Source organism: Ursus americanus, chromosome 7, assembly GCF_024610735.1.
Source record: "Ursus americanus isolate L20-20 chromosome 7, mUrsAme1.1.p, whole genome shotgun sequence".
Lineage (NCBI taxonomy): Eukaryota > Metazoa > Chordata > Mammalia > Carnivora > Ursidae > Ursus > Ursus americanus.
In genome coordinates, this window is record NC_142133.1 from 61,542,898 (window position 1) to 61,563,346 (window position 20,449).

A 20,449-nucleotide genomic window follows, 5' to 3' on the forward strand; every position below is an offset into this window, starting at 1 on the left:
CAACCCCTGGGCCTGAGCCCATTTCTATAAGCAACACTTGGAAGACTGCTTGCATCACAAGGAGGGCTACTCAGAAAACAAGAGAAAGGGCAGCCTGGGCTGCATATACAGTTACGTTTCTCCACATCTCCCCATCAGATATACAAGCCGGGCCCACCCCTTTTATGCACCTCCTCTTTAGGGAGAATAAAGTGAAGGGAGAAGAATGGAGCCCTCTTCTCTCTTCTCTATACTTCCTAAAAGTTTCTATTTTATGGGGTGAAATAGAAATTTAGGAAGAGAAAAAAAAAAACTGTCCCTCCTAGTCCAGAGTGTTCAAAAATAGAGCTGAGTTAGTGAGTAGCATGGGTGATGTTTCCAAAGATTCACGAGAAAGGAAGTAGCCGGGAAGACCGAGAGAGAACAAAGTCAAATCCATGCTAGATACATTTCTCTGCCTGGGAAACACCTGCAGAGCATGTACCAGAAATTATTATAAATGTGGGGGTTTGAAAGGTGAACAAGAATGGTTCTGAGGCAAACTCACGAACAGTTATTTTCAATATGATACACTGTTCTTCAGGGTTGTTAGATGCAAGCAGCAGAAACTGACCCTAAACTCTTATTGATGAAGCAACTAACAAATGAATAGTTCCAGATGAATGCTTCTTTAGGAATTTCTGATTAAGGCTAAAGAAAGAAGGTGGTCATTATTGTAAGGATTTGGGCATCAAAAACCTCAAGCCCCCAAATCCAAAAATAAAATAAAACAAAACAAAAAAACCCCAATACTGATTTCCTGATAAAATTCAGAAGGAAATTTTGAAAAACTCAGATTATTTATAATGATTCTCCTTTGAGAAACCTAATGTTGCTTAATAATCTTTTGTATCTTTAATCAGAATTCTTAATAGATACTGCTTCTTTATTTCTCTTTTATATGCTACTTTTTTATTCCAACTTGTTCTTGTGGTCTGTAAAAGAGTTGATAAAATATTCTCTTCCTCCCTCCCTCCCTCCCCCCCTCCCTCCTTCTCTTTCTTTCTTCTTTCTTTCTTTCTTTCTTTCTTTCTTTCTTTCTTTCTTTCTTTCTTTCTTTCTTTCTTTTCTTTTCTTTTCTTTCTTTCTCTTCCATCTGAAAATATATTGGTATAAATTATCTCTCACCAAAGGGAATTAAATAGATGTCTTGTTAATGAAGACTTCTTAATTAAACGGAACAAGCTTTTAGAACAGTCTTAGGTATTTATATATATGTTAAGTACAAGAAACTGAAATATGTCTAAACCAGTGATCTTCAGCTGGGGAAATTGTGCCTACCCAGGGGATATTTGACACTCTCTGGGCATATTTTTGGTGGTTACAACAAGGAGTGTGTATGCTATTGATATGTATCACCTAATATTTTGTGTTTGACTTCACAGCATAATGTTTGAGATTCATCCATGTTATTGCATATGTATTCTGTTTCTTTATATTGCTGAGTAGTGGTCCATGATATGATTATATTATATATATTTTTTTACCCGTTCACTGTTGAGTGAACATTTGGATTGTGTCCAGCTTTTGACTATTATGAATAATGTTGCTTCGAGCATTGACATACATTTTTATGTGGACATACGTTTCCTTTCTTCTTAAATAAATACTGAAATGAGTGGAGTTATTAGTCACATGGTAAATGTATGTTTATAAGTTACTGCATACTGTTTTTCAAAGTGGCTGTACCATTTTGCATCCCTATCAGCAATATATGAGATTTTAAGTTGTTAATTTTAATCACTCTTGTGGGTATGTAGTAGTATTTCATTGTGCTTTAATTTGCATTTTTCTGATGATTAATTATGTTGAACATATTTTCATGTGCCTTTTGGCTATTGTAGATCTTCTTTGTGAAATGGCTGTTAAAATATTTTGCCCATTTTAGATGTACTGTATGGTGACTAACATAACATAATAAAAAATCATTAAAATAAAGAAATATTTTGCCCATTTTAAGTGGGTTGCTTGTCCTCTAATTATTGAATGGCAAGAGTTATTTGTATATTCTGGATATAATTCCTTTGGTGAGTATATGTGTGGCAAAAATTTTCTCCAAATGTATGGCTTGCCATTTAGTTTTCTTTTTTTTTATTATGTTATATTAGTCACCTTACAGTACATCATTAGTTTTTGATGCAGTGTTCCATGATTCATTGTTTGCGTACAACACCCAGTGCTCCTTGCAGTACATGCCCTCCTTAATACCCATCACAGGGCTAACTTATCCCCCCACACTCCTCCCCTCTAAAACCCTCAGTTTGTTTCCCGGAGTCCTTACTGTCTCATGGTTCGCCTCCCCCTCTGATTTCCCCCCCTTCCTTTTCCCCTTCCTTCTTCTAATGTTCTCCATGCTATTCCTTATGTTTCACATTTAGTTTTCTTAACTGTGTCTTTGGAAAAAGCAAAAGTTTTTAATCTTGATGAAGTTGATATTTATCAGTATTTTTATACTTTGTTCTTTGGAGTGTCTTAAGAAATCTTGACCTACTCCAATATCACAAAGATTTTATGCTATGTTTCCTTCTAGAATTTTAATAATTTTCATTCATACAATTAGATCTGTAATGTATTTTCAGTTAATTTTGTACATGATGTGGAAGAAGAGTTGAAGTTCATCTTTTACAAAGAGAGATCCAATTGTTCTAGCACCATTTTTTCTCTATCGGATAGCTTTGGTAACTTTTGTGTAAAATCAAACTGCGCTACAAATCTGTAGCAATTAAAACAGGATGGTACTGGCATTAAAATGGACAAATTGATCAATATAACAGAACAGAGAGACAAGAAATAAACCCCTGCATACAGAGTCATCTAATATTTGACAAGGGAGCCAGAGCACTCAATGGGAAAAGATAGTCTCTTCAATAAATGGTGCTGGGAAAACTGCATAGCCACCTGTAGAAAAATAAAATTGGAACCTTATCATATCACTCACAAAAATTAACTTGCAATTGATTAAAAACTTAAACATAAGACCTGATGCCATCAAATTCCTGGAAGAAAACATACTGCATAGGGAAGAAGTTTCTTGACATCAGTCTTGGCCCTGGTTTTTTTTTTTTTATATGACACCAAAGCACAAGCAAGAAAAGAAAAATAAATGAGTGGGAGTGCCCCAAACTTAAAAGTTACTACACAGCAAAAGGAGCAATCAACAAAATGAAGACAACCTGTGGAGTGGAAGGAAATATTTGCAATCCATGTATCAGATAAGGGGTTAATGTCCAAAATATCTAAAGAACGCATACAACTTAATAACAAAAAATCTGATTAAAAAATGGGCAGAAGAACTGAATAGACATTTTTCCAAGGAAGAGATACAAATGGCTGATATTACATGAAAAGATGCTCAATATCACTAATCGGGGAAATTCAAATCAAAACCACAATAAGGTATTGTCTCATTAGAATGGCTATCATCAAGAAGACGGAGATAACAAGTGTCAGTGAGTATGTGGAGAAAAAAGTAAATCCCATGTACTGTTGGTGGGAATATGAATTAGTTCAGCCACTATGGAAAACAGTATGGAGTTTCCTCAAAAAATTAAAAATGGAACTACCATACAATCCAGCAATCCTACTTCTGGGTATATAGTCAAAGGAAATGAAAACAGGATATCAAGAAGATTATCTGCACTCCCATGTTTATTGCAGCATTGTTTACAACAGCCAAGATATGGAAACAACCTAAGTGTTCATCAGTGGATGAATGGATAGCAAAGATGTGATAATGGAATATTATTCTGCTATGAGAAAGAAGGAAATCCTGACATTCATGACAACATGGTTGGATCTTAAAGATATTATGTGAAGTGAGATAAGCCAGACAAAGACAAATATCAAATGACATTACTAATATGTGGAATGTAAAAAGGCAGGAACAAAGAATAGAATTGTGGTTACCACGAGCTGGGAGGTGGTGGAATTGGGGAGATGGTGTTAAAAGGTACAAAGTTGCAACTAGTAGAAAAGTCAGTTCTGGAGAGCATAAGCATAGTGACTTATCTTTTCACTTTCTTGATGGTATTACTTGCAGAAAAGCTTTTAGTCTTAATGAAGCCAAATTGATCTTTGTTCCCTTTTGTTACTTGTGCTTTGTGTTATAGCTAAGAAACCATTGCCTAATTTAAGGTCATATTTATATCTCCGTTTTTGTCTAAGAGTTTTATAGTTTTAACTCACATTTATGTGTTTGCCTATTTTGAATTGATTTTTGTATACAGTGTGAATTAGGGGTACAATTTCATTCTTTGGCATGGGGCAATTTATTTATACCAACATCATTTTTTGAAAAGGCTATTCTTTCTCCATTGAATGATCTTGTCTCTCTTGTTGAAAATCAGTTTACCATAGATGTATGAATTTATATCTAGACCCTAAATTCTATTCCATTGATCTATATGCCTATTCTTATGCTGGTACCACACTGTCTTGATTACAGTTTCTTTGTAGTAAGTTTGGAAATCAGGATGTAGAAGTCCTTCAATTCTTTCTTCTTTTAAAAGATTGTTTTGCTATTCTTGGCCCCTTGCATTTGCGTATGAATTTTAGGATCAGCTTTTCCATTTCTGAAAAGTAAGCTGGGATTTTGATAGGAATTGAATTGAATATATAGACCAGTTTGGAGTATCTTATTCTGCTCAGACTGCCATAACAAAATACCATAAACTGGGTGACAATAAACTTAAATTTATTGTGATAATTCTGGAGACTAGGAGTCCAAGACCAGAGTACTAGCAAGGTTGGTTTCTGGTGAGAGATCTCTCCTTGGGCCACAGATGGCTGCCTCTCACTGTTTCTTCACATGGGAGCGAGAGAGACAGACAGAAAGAGAGAGAGACAGAGAGAGAGTTCTTTTTCTTATCATAAGGCCACAGTCTTTCATCTGATTAGAGCCCCATCTTTATGACCTCATTTGATCTTAATTACCTCCTAAAGACCCTATTTTCAGATACAGATACAGTCACATCAGGGGTTAGGACTTCATTATACAAATTTTAGGGGAACACAATTCAGTCTATAGCAGGGAGTATGACATCTTAACAATAGTAAGGCTTCCAATCCATGAACATAGGCTATCTTTCCATTTATTTAAGTGTTCTTTAATTTCTTTCAACAATGTTTTGTAGTTTTTAGTGTTTAAGTCTCATTCTTTTTTTGTCTCATTCCTTTGTTATCCCTAAGTATTTTGGGGGTTTTGGTGCTATTGTAAATGGATTGTAAATGGATTGTTTTTGTAATTTCATTTCAGATTCTTATTGCTAGTTTCTATTGATATTTTTATATTGATCCTATATCTTGTAACCTTGGTGCACTCACTTATTTGTGCTAAAAGCTTTTTAGTAGATTCCTTAGTGTTTTACATATAAGATCATGTCATTTGTGAAGATATAGTTTCACTTCTTCCTTCCAAGCTGTTACAACCATTTAGCTCTTCTGTGTTTTATTCTTGTTATTCTCTTCCTGTCCCCTCCTTCTGATTTTTTGATTATCTTTTTAGATTTTCATTTTAAGTTTACTGTTGAATTTGTAGTTATTCTTTTTTTAAATTGAGGTATAATTACATATAACATTATATTAGTTTAGGATGTACAACATAATGATTCAATGTTTGTATGTATTGTGAAATCATCACCACAGTAAATCTCATTAACATTCAACCTTATACATAGTAGTTAGTCCTCATTTAAAAAAAGTAGTTATTCTTCATTAAATTTTTTATAGGGTTGCCCTATTGATTTCAACATTCATTCATAACTGCCACAGTATAGTTATAGTTACAATGTACTACTTCACTTAAAAAAATTGAAATCTTACAGACTTACAACTCATATCTCACCATCCTTTATGTTTTCCCTTCAGCCACAAGAACTTTACCATTTATTATACTGAAGTTATGAATGCTCATAGTTTTTGTTTATTTGAAAATATCCATATTTCACCTTCATTATTCAATAATACTTTTTCTGGATATAGGTAGAATTCTGGGCAGAGATTTTTTTCTTTCAACATTTTAAAGATGTTCCACTCTTTTCTGATTCACATGTTTCTGATAAGAAGTTAGCTGTTAATCAGATTGCTGTCCTCCTGTATATAATATGTTGTTTTTCTGTTGCTACTTTTAAGATTCATTCTTTATCTTTGACCTTTAATAACTTAAATATGATTTGCTTTGCCTCAGCATGGGTTTTTTTTGTTTTTCTGCTTATTTCTCATCAAATAATTTGAATTTGTAAATTTCTGCCTTTTATCAAATAATCTATCTTCAAGTTCACTTGTTATTCCTTCCATCTCCTTTTCAGTTGTATGTCTATCCCATAATTTTTTTATTTCATAAATAGTATTTTTTGGTTCTAGAATTTCCATCTTTACTTTATTTTATTTAAAATCAATTAACATACAGTGTACTATTAGTTAGAATTTCCATCTTTTAAAAAAACCATTTCAATATCTCATCATTGCCCATTTCTATACTGTGATTTCATGCACTGAAAGCATGTTTTGTTTTATAGTTTACTGAGATTAATTATTGCTGTTGGTTAAATTGTGTCTCCCTCAAAATTTCTTTTTTTTTTTCTTTTTTTTTTTAGTGAGAGAGAGCATGCACGAGTTGGGGGAGACAGAGGGAGAGGGGGAGAGAGACTCTAAAAAGCCTCCACACTCAGCACAGAGCCTGATGTGGGGCTTAATCCCACAACCCAGAGATTATGACCTGAGTCAAAACCAAGAGTACGATGCTTAACTGAGCCACCCAGGTGACCCTCTCCCTCAAAACTTCTACGTTGAAGTTCTAACTCCAAGCACATAAGGATGTGATCCTATTTGGAAATAGGATCATGGAAGGTATAATTAGTTAAAATGAGATTATACTGGAGTAGGGTGGGCCCTTAATCTAATACGACGGGTGTCCTTATAAAAAGGAGAAATTTGGACACAGATACATATACACAGGGTGAAGACTTTGTGAAAACGCAGGCAGAAATTGGAATGAAGCTTCTACATGCCAAGGAATGGCAAAGATTTCCAACAAATTACCAGACGCTAGAGGAGAGGCATGGAACAGATTATCCCCCACTGCCCTTAGAAGAGCTAACCTTGCCGACACCTTGATCTTGGACTTCTAGCCTCTGGAACTGTGTGGCAATAAACTTCTGTTGTTTAAGCCATCAAGTTTGTGACACTTGTTATAGCAGCCCTAGCAAATTAGCGCCATTGTAATAGCTACTTTAAAATCCTTGTCTGCTAATTCTAAGATTTGGTTCATCTTAGTATTGGACTTGATTGATTTTTGTTTCTCTTGAGAATGTGTTTCATTGAATTGATTTTTCCTGTGTCAGGTAATTTGGGACATTATGCATGCTAAGTAGTAGAGGTTATGGGTTCTTTTTCTCTTATGAATATTATTTCATTTGTTTTAGCTGGTAATTTCCTTGGCTGGGTTTGAGCTTCAAACTTTGTTTCTTGTGTCTGTTCAGAACTTTTGTCTGAGCTGAGTTGCTTTGAGTCTCCGATAATGTGCTGTTCAAAAATCATCCAGAGATATGGGTGGACAGAGTCTAGGGATTCTCTCTCTGGCTCTTTCCTTTTCAGGACTATGGTAAGTTTTCCTTCACATGTGTCTCTGCTGCTGCTGTGTGCATTATTCAGATTGCACTTAGCCCATGCTGAAAGTCTCAAAGAAGGAGAGCTTATGCCTACAGTTTTCCATGTCCCCCTGCCATGTGCAGGTGATTTCCCCATCAGTATCTGTTTGCTGCTCTTCATTCTCTAGTAACTTCAGGTAGATTTTTTTCCTCCCAGGCTTTGTCATCACTTTCTGCTTGCGTGTGCGCACGCACGCGTGTGTGAGTGTGTGTGTGTGTGTGTCTGTCTGCCTGCCTGTCAGAATCTTAGTCCATCATGTCTGGAAACCAATCTCCTCACCTTAATTTTTGAAGGATATTTTCATTAGATGTGAAATTCTTTTTTTTTTTTTTTTTAAGATTTCATTTATTTGAGACAGAGCGAGAGCAAGAGAGAGAGAGAGAAGAGAAGCCAGGGGAAGGGCAGCGAAGCAGACTACCCACTGAGCAGGGAGCCTGAGGTGGGACTCCATTCTAGGACTCTGGGATCATGACCTGAGCCGAGGGCAGCCGCTTAACCAACTGAGCCACCCAGGTGCCTTAAATGTGAAATTCTTGGTTGAAAATTTTTTTTCTTTCAGCACTTCAAAATGTATCATCCCATTTTCTTCTGGTTTGCATAGTGTCTGAGAAATCTGTTGTATTTATTACCTTTGTCCCTCTAGGTCTTTTTCTTTTTTTTTCTGGCTGCTTTGAAGATTTTCCTCCTCATCACTTGTTCTCGGTAAATTGGTTGCTGAGTGTTAGGGGTGTGTGTTCATCTTGCTTAGGGTTTACCAAGGTTCTTAGATCTATAAGATGGGGTTCTCATCAAATTTGGAAAGTGTCCCTGGTATAAGGAAACACCGTCAAACTGGGCAGATGGGACAGTGTGCCTTTCATTGGAACAGCCAGGAGGACAGGGCAGGAGTGGATGGGGGAGTACTGAGTGGGGCTCCTGTGTCAATGAGTTGAAGTTAAGAGAGAGGATGAAGAAAGCCAAGGAAAGGTGCGGGGGCGGGGGGGGGGGGGAAGCCCGGGATGGAGCCTGAAGTAGGGACCAGAGGAGAAAATTAATAGGGATAAAGTAATCCCTATCAGAGGTGGGACATGAAGATGGAAGACTGATGGAGGCAGCACTCGGGAAAAGAAGGTCAACCTGGAGGAGGAAGCCAGGTCAAAGAAAGACGGGAGAGGTTAAAAGGGGCACACGACTTCGGAAGAGGGCAGCTAAGGAGGTCTGGATACTGAATCAGAGAAGGGAAGAAGAAATAGATAATGAACGAGAGGGTGAAGGATGAGAGGAGGGTGGAATATGGAAGAAAGAACCACGCCTGGAAGTTCAGAGCACAGGTAGCTTCCCCAGTGGCACCACCATATTGAACTCGACACATCGCTCGAGGATGGGGAGAGGGCGTCCCACTGCAGAACCCGTAGACGTTAGCCGGTGGCCAGGGGTCCCCTGGTGCAGGGGAGGAGAGCGCGGACCGACAGGATCACTCTTCCTGGCCCCAACCCTTGCTTGTGCGCCCGCGCGTTGGGGATGCGCCTTTTTGACCAAGGCCCGAGGCCCAGGGGCGCACCCAGCAAAGCAGAGAGAAACGGCGGAGGAATGAGGGCCCTGGGAGTGTGGTGGGGTAGAGGGGCCACTGGCTGAGAGGGAGAAGGCGCACCGAGCCCCGAGTCAGAAGGGTGGGCGGGCGCGGAAAGTGCCTGGATGCCTGTCCCAGGGTTATAAGAAGGATGCAGGGCTGGGTGGGAACGGACGGGGAGTGAAGGAGCGTAGGGAAGGGGAGGAATTGGGGAGATTCTGGCTTGGGGTGGTCTGAGGATGGAGGCTGCGTGGCGGCGGCCCAGGGGTGTGTTGGGGGCGAGAGAAAGACCCCGGCTAAAACGTCCCTGTGGTTATCTCTTCTGATTTCCTTGTCCTAGAAGCTGCAGCATCAGAGGGCGTTGGTGAGGAACAGGTCTCGAAGCGCAAAGGGGAGACCAGTGGCAGGCGATGGAGAGAGGGTGGGCGCGCGGACGGAGGCATGGATGTAGCCTAGTCCCAGGCGGGGGGTGGGGGGACGGCCCCCAGGACACGTTTCTGGCCCCTGGGCCCTCCCCTTCGCCCCGGATGCCTCCCCAAATGCCAGCCCGGCGAAAAGGGCATTGATGCTGAACCAAGCCCCCGCTGGCCGCGCGGAGCCGAAAGCAGGATGGAAGGGCGGGAGGCAAGACCGAAGGGGCGGACGCAGGGTGGCGTCTCACGCCCCATAAAGGGGCCGCGGAGACCGCGCTCTCTTCTGCATGAGCGGCGGCCACCGGCGGGGATCACGGCGCGATGCCCGTTCCCTGCCAGCAGAGCCCGGTGCTGGCAGGCAGCGCCACTTTGGCCGCCCTGGGGGCGCTGGTCCTGTACCTCGCGAAGCCCTCCGGCTACGGGAAGTACTCGGAGAGCCTGATGCCCGCCGCTACTCGCCTGCCCGCCCGCGCCGCCTGGTTCCTGCAGGAGCTGCCCTCCTTCGCGGTGCCCGCGGGGATCCTTGCCCAGCAGCCGCGCTCGCTCTTCGGCCAGCCTGCGACGGTGCTCCTGGGCCTCTTCTGCGCACATTATTTCCACAGGTAGCGTTTGCCCCCCTGCGAGCGCGGCGCCCAACGGGCCCCCCCACCCCGGCGTCCAGGAGCGCGGTGCACCCGGGCACGCCGAGCGGAGCGCGGAGGCGCGCTCGAGGGGAGCCCCCGGCGGGGCCGGGCTCTGGAATGGACGCCGGCCGGGCGAGAAGCCGTCGCGGGGCAGACGCCTCCGGCACTTTTCCGGCCCCGCGCGCCTCTCCGGCCGGCTCCAAATCCTCTGGCTGCTTGGGGAAGGCGCTGGAGCGAGAGGGAGGGGAGCCGGCCAGCTCAGGCTGGGCAGACCGTTCCCTCCTCAACTCCGCGCCGGCCGCGTCACCTGTGGCGGCTCGCTCCCTTCTCCCTTTCCATCTCCCTTCACCTTTCCTTTGCAGGGTGGGGGCAGGCTGGTTCTGGGATCCCGAGAGAGTCTACGTACGGGCATCTCCCGAAGGAAACCGGGCTCAGAGCGGCCGATAACTTAATCTCTGCGGGTCTGAGGGAGGTGGGCAGAGCCTGACCCGGACTTCCAACGGGGGAGAGAGAACGTGATGGGAACCCACTGGCCTGAGCGAGGACCCCACTTCTCAACACCCCTCCCCGAAAAGGGGCCGCGCTCGCCACCAACTCCTCTACCTGTCCTGTGAAGGAGTTGAAGTTAATGTAGAGCTCACATGCTCTTCTAAATTAAGAATCCCAAATTCAGGACAGCTTTGCCTTCTGGTCTAAGGAAAGACTGGAAAGAAATCAAAGACTTTCGGAGAATGACTGCAGACCCTCAAAAAAGACTCCCAGGGGAAGGGGAAGAGCACCTGACTAAGTCGCCTACCGTGCCCAGTCATTTGTCCCTAGTAGCCCCACTGTAACCTTGTGAGATCTGTGTTTATGATGCCCGCCTTATAGACAAAGAAACCGAGGATGAGTGAGGGTCAGTGACTAACTGAAGATGATGCAGCTGGTGCCCAGCCAGATTCAAATCCATGCCCGTGAAACTCCGCCATCCAAGACGTTTTCACCGTGTTAAGCAGGCAGAAACTCCATGCAAGAAGAGTCTATGACGGAAAGGTCGCCAAACCAAGTCAAGAACGGAGAGAAGCACAGCCTTATTTTGAGTAGAGAATTTCTAGGGTCATAAGATCAAGGAAATATAGATTGGAAATTAGTGTAAAGAATGCTGGAAGGTGAAAGGCACAATTCTTTTTCATAAGGATGCCTTATTTCAGAAGTTGTAGAGAAACAAATTTTAACCTGTCTTATCCTCTGGATCTTCTTTATTGGTCAAGATTCCATATTTCTGCAATCTGAACTGAATTTTCATTCTTTTAGAAAGATGAGTATTGGCAAGCAATAAGAACTAAAATTTCAGAAATGGGTGTCCTTTCTGCAAATATACACTAAAAGTCTGTTGTGGACAAGGTGCAGGCTTAATTAATGACCACATTATCTTACCCAGATCTAAGTGGTTTAATTTGTACAGAAAAAAAAAAAAGATGTTGGGTGCAGGAGTTAAGAGGCTAGCTTTTTATTTCACTGTTTTTGGAACCAACATTTGACAAAAAATATGATTCTATCAATTACTTTTATCTTCAAATTAACAACTGTCAGCACCATAAACAGTATTTTTATGAGGTCATTTCATCTTAAAGTAATGATTAGTGTTTTCTGACAGCCCTGTTAACATCATTTTCAGACTTGTTTTTAAAATTAAAAGTCACTGTGCACAATAAATGATGACCAGTACATTAAAAAAAAAAAAACCAAGGAAGTAATTACCCATAAAATGAGTATCAACATACTGTCCATCTTCTTCAGGGGAAAGTTTAAAATATGTCAAGGATTTGGGGATTGATTCTGACTGAGGGAAGATTGCCCACTGAAAACACAGCTGTGAGTTAGTTGTTCCTGAGATGTGAAGATGTGATTTTTGCCCACCTTCCCCCCTTGTGTGAACTCTTTCTTTGAGGCCACTGAAGTACTGGATCTGTTATTTTGAGTGCTTATGAGGTATTACACTCTGCTGAACACTCTTCATGAATTATCTACTAATTTTCATACCAACCTATGTAGATGGGCACTATTTTCACCCCCATTTTGCAGGTGAGTAACTAGGAGGACGAAAGGTTAAACAATCTGCCCAAGGTCATACAGTAACTTGGGGAGCCATGGTTCATACCCAGGGGGTTTGAATGCAGATCTCAGGCTCTTAGCTACCATGATAAACTGTTCTATACTTGTCCTTGCCTTTTAAAAACTATATTTAGACTTACAATTATTTTTTAATTCTGAAAATAATAAATGTTGACTAAAGAAAAAAAAATACAAAAAGTAGACACCCACAATTTCAATACCTAAGTATATCAGTGGCTAATGTTTTGGAACATTTCCATCAGGGCTTTTATTTTTCTTAGTAGATTTTTACACAGGCTTGTTCTATTGAATATATATATAGTTTTGTTCTGCTTGATTACCTAACATTTTATAATAAGTGTTTTCCTACATTATCATAGAATCTTTGTAAATATAATCTTAATGGCTGCGTGTGATTTCATCTCATGTAAAAACAGTAATTTACCTATCCATTAATTTATGGTTGGACATTTAATTTGCCACCTTTATTTTGCAGGGGGGAAGCTAGGTTAAAGTGGTGATGCACATTTTTGCAACCTAAATTCTCTTCAGAAATTAGGTGTGTTTTCTCAGTCAAGATTCCCAGAAGTGGTTCAAAGTCTATGAATATGAATGTTTTGAGGCTTTGGGGATCATGTGGCTTGATAATGAGGTTACATTAAGAAAAAAGGATCAAGCTGCCTTGACTTTACCCTGTTCTGTAAATTGCTGTGACACAGAGACTAAGATGAAGGGACAAGGGATCAGGGGGAAGGGTGGCTCAGGTGTTGCTTAGACTCTTTTGCAAAATGTCCCTTCAGGACTGTTCAGAATGGCAATATGTCCTATTGGATAGTAGTTAAAACTCTTTGCGCTTTTCTCCGTACAAAGGTGCCCCACTAGAATTTAAGTTACACAAGGGCAAGGATTTTTGTCTCCTCTCTTCACAGCTGTGTCCCTATAGAAAAGTGCTGGTGCATAGTTGGTACTCACTAAATTTGTTGAATGCATGAATGAATTCTACCTCTGACATTTGTACAGGCAGTTGGATTGTGGGAGAGCCAGTGATTACTTAGAAATCACTGCTGAGATTGCATAGCTAGGTCAACTGAGATAATTCTTCTCCCTTCAGAATCTATTGTTGTGAATGTTTGGATTGTCTAATGACATGAAAATGATTGCTGTGTAAGCATGTTGTCTAATCCTACTGCCAAAGTTTGAAGTCAGTTATCTTATCTCTCGTTGACCTTGCTTACAGCCCTGGAATGATCCTTTGCTCACATTCTCTGATTGATCTCGTTTTCCCAAGAAGACTTTGTGTCCTATGCAATGATCACCACACCACCTATGACTGTGGCAATTGATGTCTTTTCAAGACTTGGATGTGATCTTGGTATCACATCCTGGTATTTAGCTGAAGAAGGAAAAGAAATCTCTTTTCACAAAAAAAGGGGACTATATTGTGAAAAGTTGCTTGCAGAGTGACTTTTCATGATGTATATTCAGAAGCACAGTGTAATGCACACATTAGAGTCTGTTTGAATTTAGATCGTTCCTGGGGTTTTGATGTTGAAACAGATGACATTTCCTAATTAGCCAAATAAAATGATGGCTTCCGTAAGGTACATTTTTGCTTTATTGTTCAGTTCATTCTCCAGCAGCATGAATTCTTCCCTATTCTTCAAAAGTAGGTCAGAAAGCCTTCTCTGAGTCCCTTCTCATCTGTAAATCCAGCTGTGATACCATTCCTTGGGCTTTCATAACAGCCAGTGTGGCCTTCTAGGATGCACGTCACACTCTGGACCATAATTATCTGCTTTAAGAAAACTTCATCTTCATCTGTCCAGCCTCCCCATTTTACAGAAGTAAAGCACCAAGAGGTTTAGTCAATTAGGGTCAAAGAAGGGGCTGGAATTTGAGTCTCCTGATGGGCCTTGCCAATGCTTCTCCAATCTCATAAGAGAAGCAGATGTCTGAGATATTCAGAAGTAATCAAACCTCATGAAGGAAACAAACTGATGGCTGCCCAAGGAGGGGGTGGGTAGAGGATGGGCAAAAGAGTGAAGGGGAATGGGAAATACAGGCTTTCAGTAATGGAATGAGTAAGTTGCTGGGCTGAAAGTTACAGCACAGGGAGTACAGTCACTGGTATTGTAATGGTGTTGTATGGTGACAGACGGTAGCTCTATTGTGGTGAACAGAGCATGATATATAAATTTGTCAAAACACTATGTCGTACACCTGAAACTAATGTAACATTGGGTGTCAACTATACTTCAATTAAAAAAAGAGAAGTGTGTCTTTAAATATAAAACAAAATCATAAAAACTCAAAAAACAAAAATAAAAAACAACCCTCCAAAAACCTCATGAAGGAAATTACTCATTGGCTGAGTCAGAGTATTGATTGATGCTTATATTGGAAATCACCTAGACAAATTTCTTCTCTTGAGGTTGAGAAGAAAGACCATGCAAGACAAGCCACATTCTTGTGGTCACTTAATCACGTGTTAAGGACATTCATGAGGCATAATTTGATCAAGTATGATTAACTGAAAGATTCTTTAGAATGAGGGTTAGCAAATGTTTTCTGTAGAAAAGCCAGATAGTAACTCTTCAAGGCTTCGCGGGCCTACGGTCTCTGTTAAAACTACTATTCTCTGGTATTGTAGCATGAAAGCAGCCAGAAATAATATGTACACAAATGAGTGTGGTTGTATTCTAATAAAACTTTATTTACAAAAACAGGGAGTGGGCAGTATTTGGCCTGTGGGCCCCAGTTCTTGCCAGCCCCTCCTTAAGAAACCCATGAATGGCATAGCTTTATAATCAGTAAATTGATTGCATTCCTGGTAATACTACAATAAAATTATGTTAAATCCTGTAGCAAAGCAGTGGGCCAATTCTAGAATATTTCTGGTCCATTTAAACAGGAATTTGGTAGTAACATCATTTTCTGAGAATTCCTAGGTTCCGAGTCTTTTATCTGAACACTTGTGGGAAACAGTAGGAGTCTTGGAGTTTACCTTCTAAATAGGACATCATAAGCACATCTGAAAAATGTAGAGCTCTTTTGCCAAAAATATAAACAAGGATTAGAGATCTTGACCGTTTCATTTTTGCCACATTGAAGAAAAGCTGAAGTTCTTGCTCATTCTACCGTAATGTCACTTAAAAAAAAAAAATAAGATAAGGAAACAATGATCCAAATTGGTGAAGTGATGTGTCTGAAGTCACATGGCTAGGAAGGGACAATGTGGGTTTGAACCCAGTGTCCTGATTCTTTATCAGAGTTCCACATGCTCCGAACCATGCTAGGTCCTCTGGGAGCCACTGAAGTCCAACACCTTGACCTCCAGGAGGAAGGCAAGAAAGAATCATCATTATGTGTCTATCATTCTTTCTGGTGTGAAAGTTGGTGGTGGCAATGTCAGTGTGAGAGGTCTAGAGTGGGTGGGAAAATGCAAATTGAAGGGGACCTACAGGGGATCACAGTCATGCCACTAAATATGCTGTCTCTGGTGCTTGTCTGTGCTTGAGTGTGCATGGGATAGAGGGCACTCCTCTCCCCCTCCCAAGTTCAGAACCAACTGGGAGATAAACCTAGGAATTAAGCAATGATGACCATCCTTCTTAGAGTTCATTAAAGTTGATATGGGCCAATGTGGCTTCCATATGGGCCTCCTAATACTGTACCTCAAAAATACCCAGCAACACTCACAGCTGAACAACCACAGGCCTTTCCCAGGGGAGCCTATTCTGAAAAGGCAGCAGAGTGGGAGATGGGCTGAGCGGCACACACCTCTGGAGAGGTGCTGCTTGGAAGTTTACCAGTCAGGCCATGCATTTCTCCTTCCCTGACGAGGAGTGAGTGAGGGGCAGTGGAAAGACTGGAGGGATACTCTCTTGATGGGCCCTCAGCCAGCAGGAGGGGAGGCATAAATGCTTTCTGTTTCTAGATAGAACAGAAAAGTTGTCTACCTATTGATTTTTGCCAGAGCCTGGCAACTTGGTTCTGGAGCCTGGGGCCCCTCCCATTCTGCTTTTTGACTCCCTGTCACATATGGCAATGGGGCCGTTAAAATCTGGAATCAAGTTGTATAAAAAGTCGCCGTGCTCAACCCAGGATCCTTTAATAAGAGCTCAGCACAGGAGCTCTAAATTCAAAACCCTCTGAACTGGGGCCAGCAGTGCAATTTGCCTTCCATTTGGTTGAGGAAGGGGGAAAAGGAAAGGGAAACCAATATTTATTGAGCTCTGGGTGTTCCAGGAATTATGTTACATGATTTACATTGGTTATCTCATTTTGTCTTTGAGGTAATCACTATTATTAATGCTGTTTCACAAAGGACAGCACTCCATCTGACTGCAGTGATTGGTGGAGGTGAGTAAGAGTGATGGGCAGGCATGTGAGCTGGTTCTCAAAGGATGGTCTATTCCCAGACTTGTGGGTGGCAATGTGATGGTCACTCAGGAAAAGGGGCCTGATGACCTACGACCTGAAATTGCCCAATGCTTCAGATACTCTGACTTGGAATTCCTCTCCAGTCCTTTTAATACCAAATATCTTTTGAATATATGCCATAATATCCAATCCTACTATCCAATGTGATGGTCACTCAGGAAAAGGGGCCTGATGACCTACGACCTGAAATTGCCCAATGCTTCAGATACTCTGACTTGGAATTCCTCTCCAGTCCTTTTAATACCAAATATCTTTTGAATATATGCCATAATATCCAATCCTACTATCCAAGCCTTAATCAGGCTCCATGCCCTTTTCAAAACTCTTCTGTTATACTTGGGCCATGTCCCAAGACTGTTCCTAGAAGTTACCATGAAGAAAATAGGCAATATGGTTTTGACAGTTTTCCTATCTGACTATGAAACACCCCGTGATCCTTTTCTGTGTACAACGTCTGTTTCTCTCTCCTGCCCCTATCTGTTCTCTTTAGCAACAGTACAAGGTCTCACTTCACTCTCTCAGTGAATGTTCTTTACTTGCCCAAAGTTGCAGAGCTGATAAACAAATCTAAACATTAGAGTATTGGATCCTTTGTTTTCATATGATTGAGTTGTGAAAGGTTTTTATATATATATATATATATATATATATATATATATATATATACACACACACACACATATATATTCTGGATATAAATCCTTTACCAGATATATGCTTTGCAAGTATTTTCTCCCAGTCTTTTTGGCTTTTATTTTTCATTCTCTTGACCATATCTTTTGAAAAGCAGAAGTTTAAACTTTTAATGCTATCCAATTTTTCTATTTGTATTTGTGCTTTTGGTGTCCTATCAAAGAAATCTTTGCCTAATCTTAAGTCATGAGGGTTTTCTCTTAGTTTCCTTATAAAAGATTTATAGCTTTGGGTTTTACATTTATGTATATGATCTATCTTGAGTTAATTTTTTTTACATGGGGGAGGGGTGGAGGGAGAAGAAGAGAAGGAATCTTAAGCAGGCTCCACGATTAGCACAGAGCCTGATATACGGCTCAGTCTCACAATCCTGAGATCATGACCTGAGCTGAAATCAAGAGTTGGATACTTAACTGACTGAGCCACCCAGGCATCCTGAGTTAATTTTTATATAGGGTTAGAAGTATGAATCAAAGTTCTTTTTTTGTTTATGGATGTCCAATTGTCTCAGTATCATTCATTGAAAATACTGTTCTTTCTTTAATGAATTGCTCTTGCATCTTGTGATATGAACAGATACTTTGCTAAAGAAAACATAAAGGCAAATAAAAACAGGAAAAGATGCTCAGCATCATTAGTCATTAGAGAAATGTAAATAAAAGCAAAATGGGATACCAGTATGCAACCACTAGAATGGCTGAAATTTAAAAGACTGACCATACTAATTCATCTACATCGTTGATGGGAATGTACAATGGCAATCACTTTGGAGAACATTTTGACAGTCTCTTAAAAAGTTAAACGTAAATCTGCCATATGACCTAGCCATTCCATTGCTAGCTATTTTCCCAATAAAAATAAAAACACATATTTATATAAAGATTTGTTTGCAAATGATTGCAGTAGCTTTAGTTGTGGTAGCCATAACCTGGAAACAACCCAAATGTCCACCAGCAGGTGAATTAGCAAACAAACTGTGTTGTAGCCATATAATAGAATACTACTCATCAATAAAAATGAATGAACTATTTATTTGTGCTACAACATGGGATGAAATTCAAAATAATTATTCTGGGTAAAATAAACCAAGCCAAAAAGAGTGCATGCGTTATGATTCCATTTATATAGAATTGTATGAGCTTGAAACGAATCTAGAGTAAAGTATTAGTGGGTTCCTAGGGAAAAAGAAGGGTAGAAGGTGGGATTATGAGGGTATGAGCAAAGTTTTGGTGATGTTGGATGTGCTCATTATTTGATATCATGATAGTTTCAAAATTTATCAGATTATATACTTTAAATACATGCAGTTGGTTGTTACTTATACCTCAAGATTAAAAAAAAACTGTAGGTGGACCAGTGAGAAAGTTATATGTAGGTGTGGCCCTGTGTCACTGAGAATTGCTCGAAGTTTTTGTGAGGCTAATCTGGCAATGTTCAACAGTAGCTGAAAAACTGTTCACTTTTTTTGTTTTTTGTTTTTTTTGGTTTTTTTTGACCCAGGAATTTCATTTAGGGGAAATACTCAAGGGAAATAATCTAAAAGAAAGAAATCAATTTATATAAAGTTATAGTGTAACTATTCACAACTGTGAAATTACTTAAATGCTCTATAATTGAGTACTAATTATAATCAATATGAATGCATAATCATGTATACTTAAAATTATTAGTTTTTTGGACTATATGATGAAAATAAGTATATAAAATCATTTAGTAAAAAATTTAGTAAAAATAGCACATAAAGAGTATACTCTGAAAAATCCACATTAACATGTATGAATTAATATTGGTAATGGTTGGAATACAAAATGATGGAGATAGCTGATACTTTAGGTTTGGATTTTTCTTTTCTTTTTTATTTTTTTAAAACTTATTTGTTTATTTTAGGGTTGGGGAGGGGCAGAGGGAGAGGGAGAAAGAGAAACTCAAGCAGATTCCCCACTTGATCTCACGACCCTGAGATCATGACCTGAGCTGAAATCAAGGGTCAGATGCTCAACTGACTGAGCCACCCAGGCACCCTGGGTTTGCATTTTTTTCTTGTAATATTTTCAGTGTTTAGTGGTTTAACTCCCACTAAACCTAATAGAAGAAATAACACTGATATTACAAGACTTTTAAGAAGTACCTTGCAAACTGACCATGCAATTAAATGCCCATAGAGATCAAGATACTCCTACAAGTAGGTGCTGCTTTGAGGGATTTACTTTGAGAGAAAGTCACCATTTATGTGTAAGTTCTCTTTTACTAAGCCACTATGACATCACTAGTTCCTGAAATTGTCACCTTTCATATTGATACTTTGAGTTAGGATGTTGAAGATCCCTTAAAATGTAATCTTGTTACTTGGTAAATTGTCAACACACAAATATCCTTTTAATATCTGTAGAATCTGTGGGGATATCACCTCTCTCATCCTTAGTAATGGTAATTTATGTCTTCTCACTACCTCCCTGTCTGTCTAGTTAGAGCTTTATCAATTTTGTTAATCTTCTCAAGGAACCAGATTTTGGTTTCATTGAGTTTCTCTATTGATTTTTCTGTTTCCTATTTATTTTTCTGTTTTGATATTTGTATTTATCTTCCTTCTGCTCTGGGTTAATTTGTTCTCCTTTTTCTTGTTTCTTAAGGTAGAAGTTGAAGTTATAGATTGAGACCTTTTCCTTATCTTAATATAGGCATTTGTTGCTATGAGTTTCACACAAAAGAACTGCTATGGCACCTCGCAAATTCTTATATGTTGTTTCATTTTAATTTGTTTCAAAATATCTTATCTTTTTTATTCCTTCTCTGATCCATGGTTTATTTAGAAGGGTGCTATTTAGTTTCCAAATGTTTAGGGATTTTCCACATATTTTATGTTACAAATTTAAAATTTAATTCCACTGTGGAATCTTGATATTTGTTCCCATTTCCTCTTTATCTTCCATCATTTGGATTTTTTTTCATTTTATATCTTTTTGGCTTAT

General features: G+C 39.8%; 1 protein-coding gene across 1 annotated transcript in view; it reads left to right on the plus strand.

The window, feature by feature from the left end:
- Positions 1-9,677: 9,677 nt before the first annotated feature.
- Positions 9,678-20,449, plus strand: part of SRD5A2 (steroid 5 alpha-reductase 2) — a 45,971-nt gene continuing 35,199 nt past the window's right edge. The window contains exon 1 of the mRNA XM_045809128.2: positions 9,678-10,229. Within this exon, the coding sequence (XP_045665084.1) occupies positions 9,949-10,229 (281 nt within the window). The 5' untranslated portion in view covers positions 9,678-9,948. The remainder of the gene's footprint in view (positions 10,230-20,449) is intronic.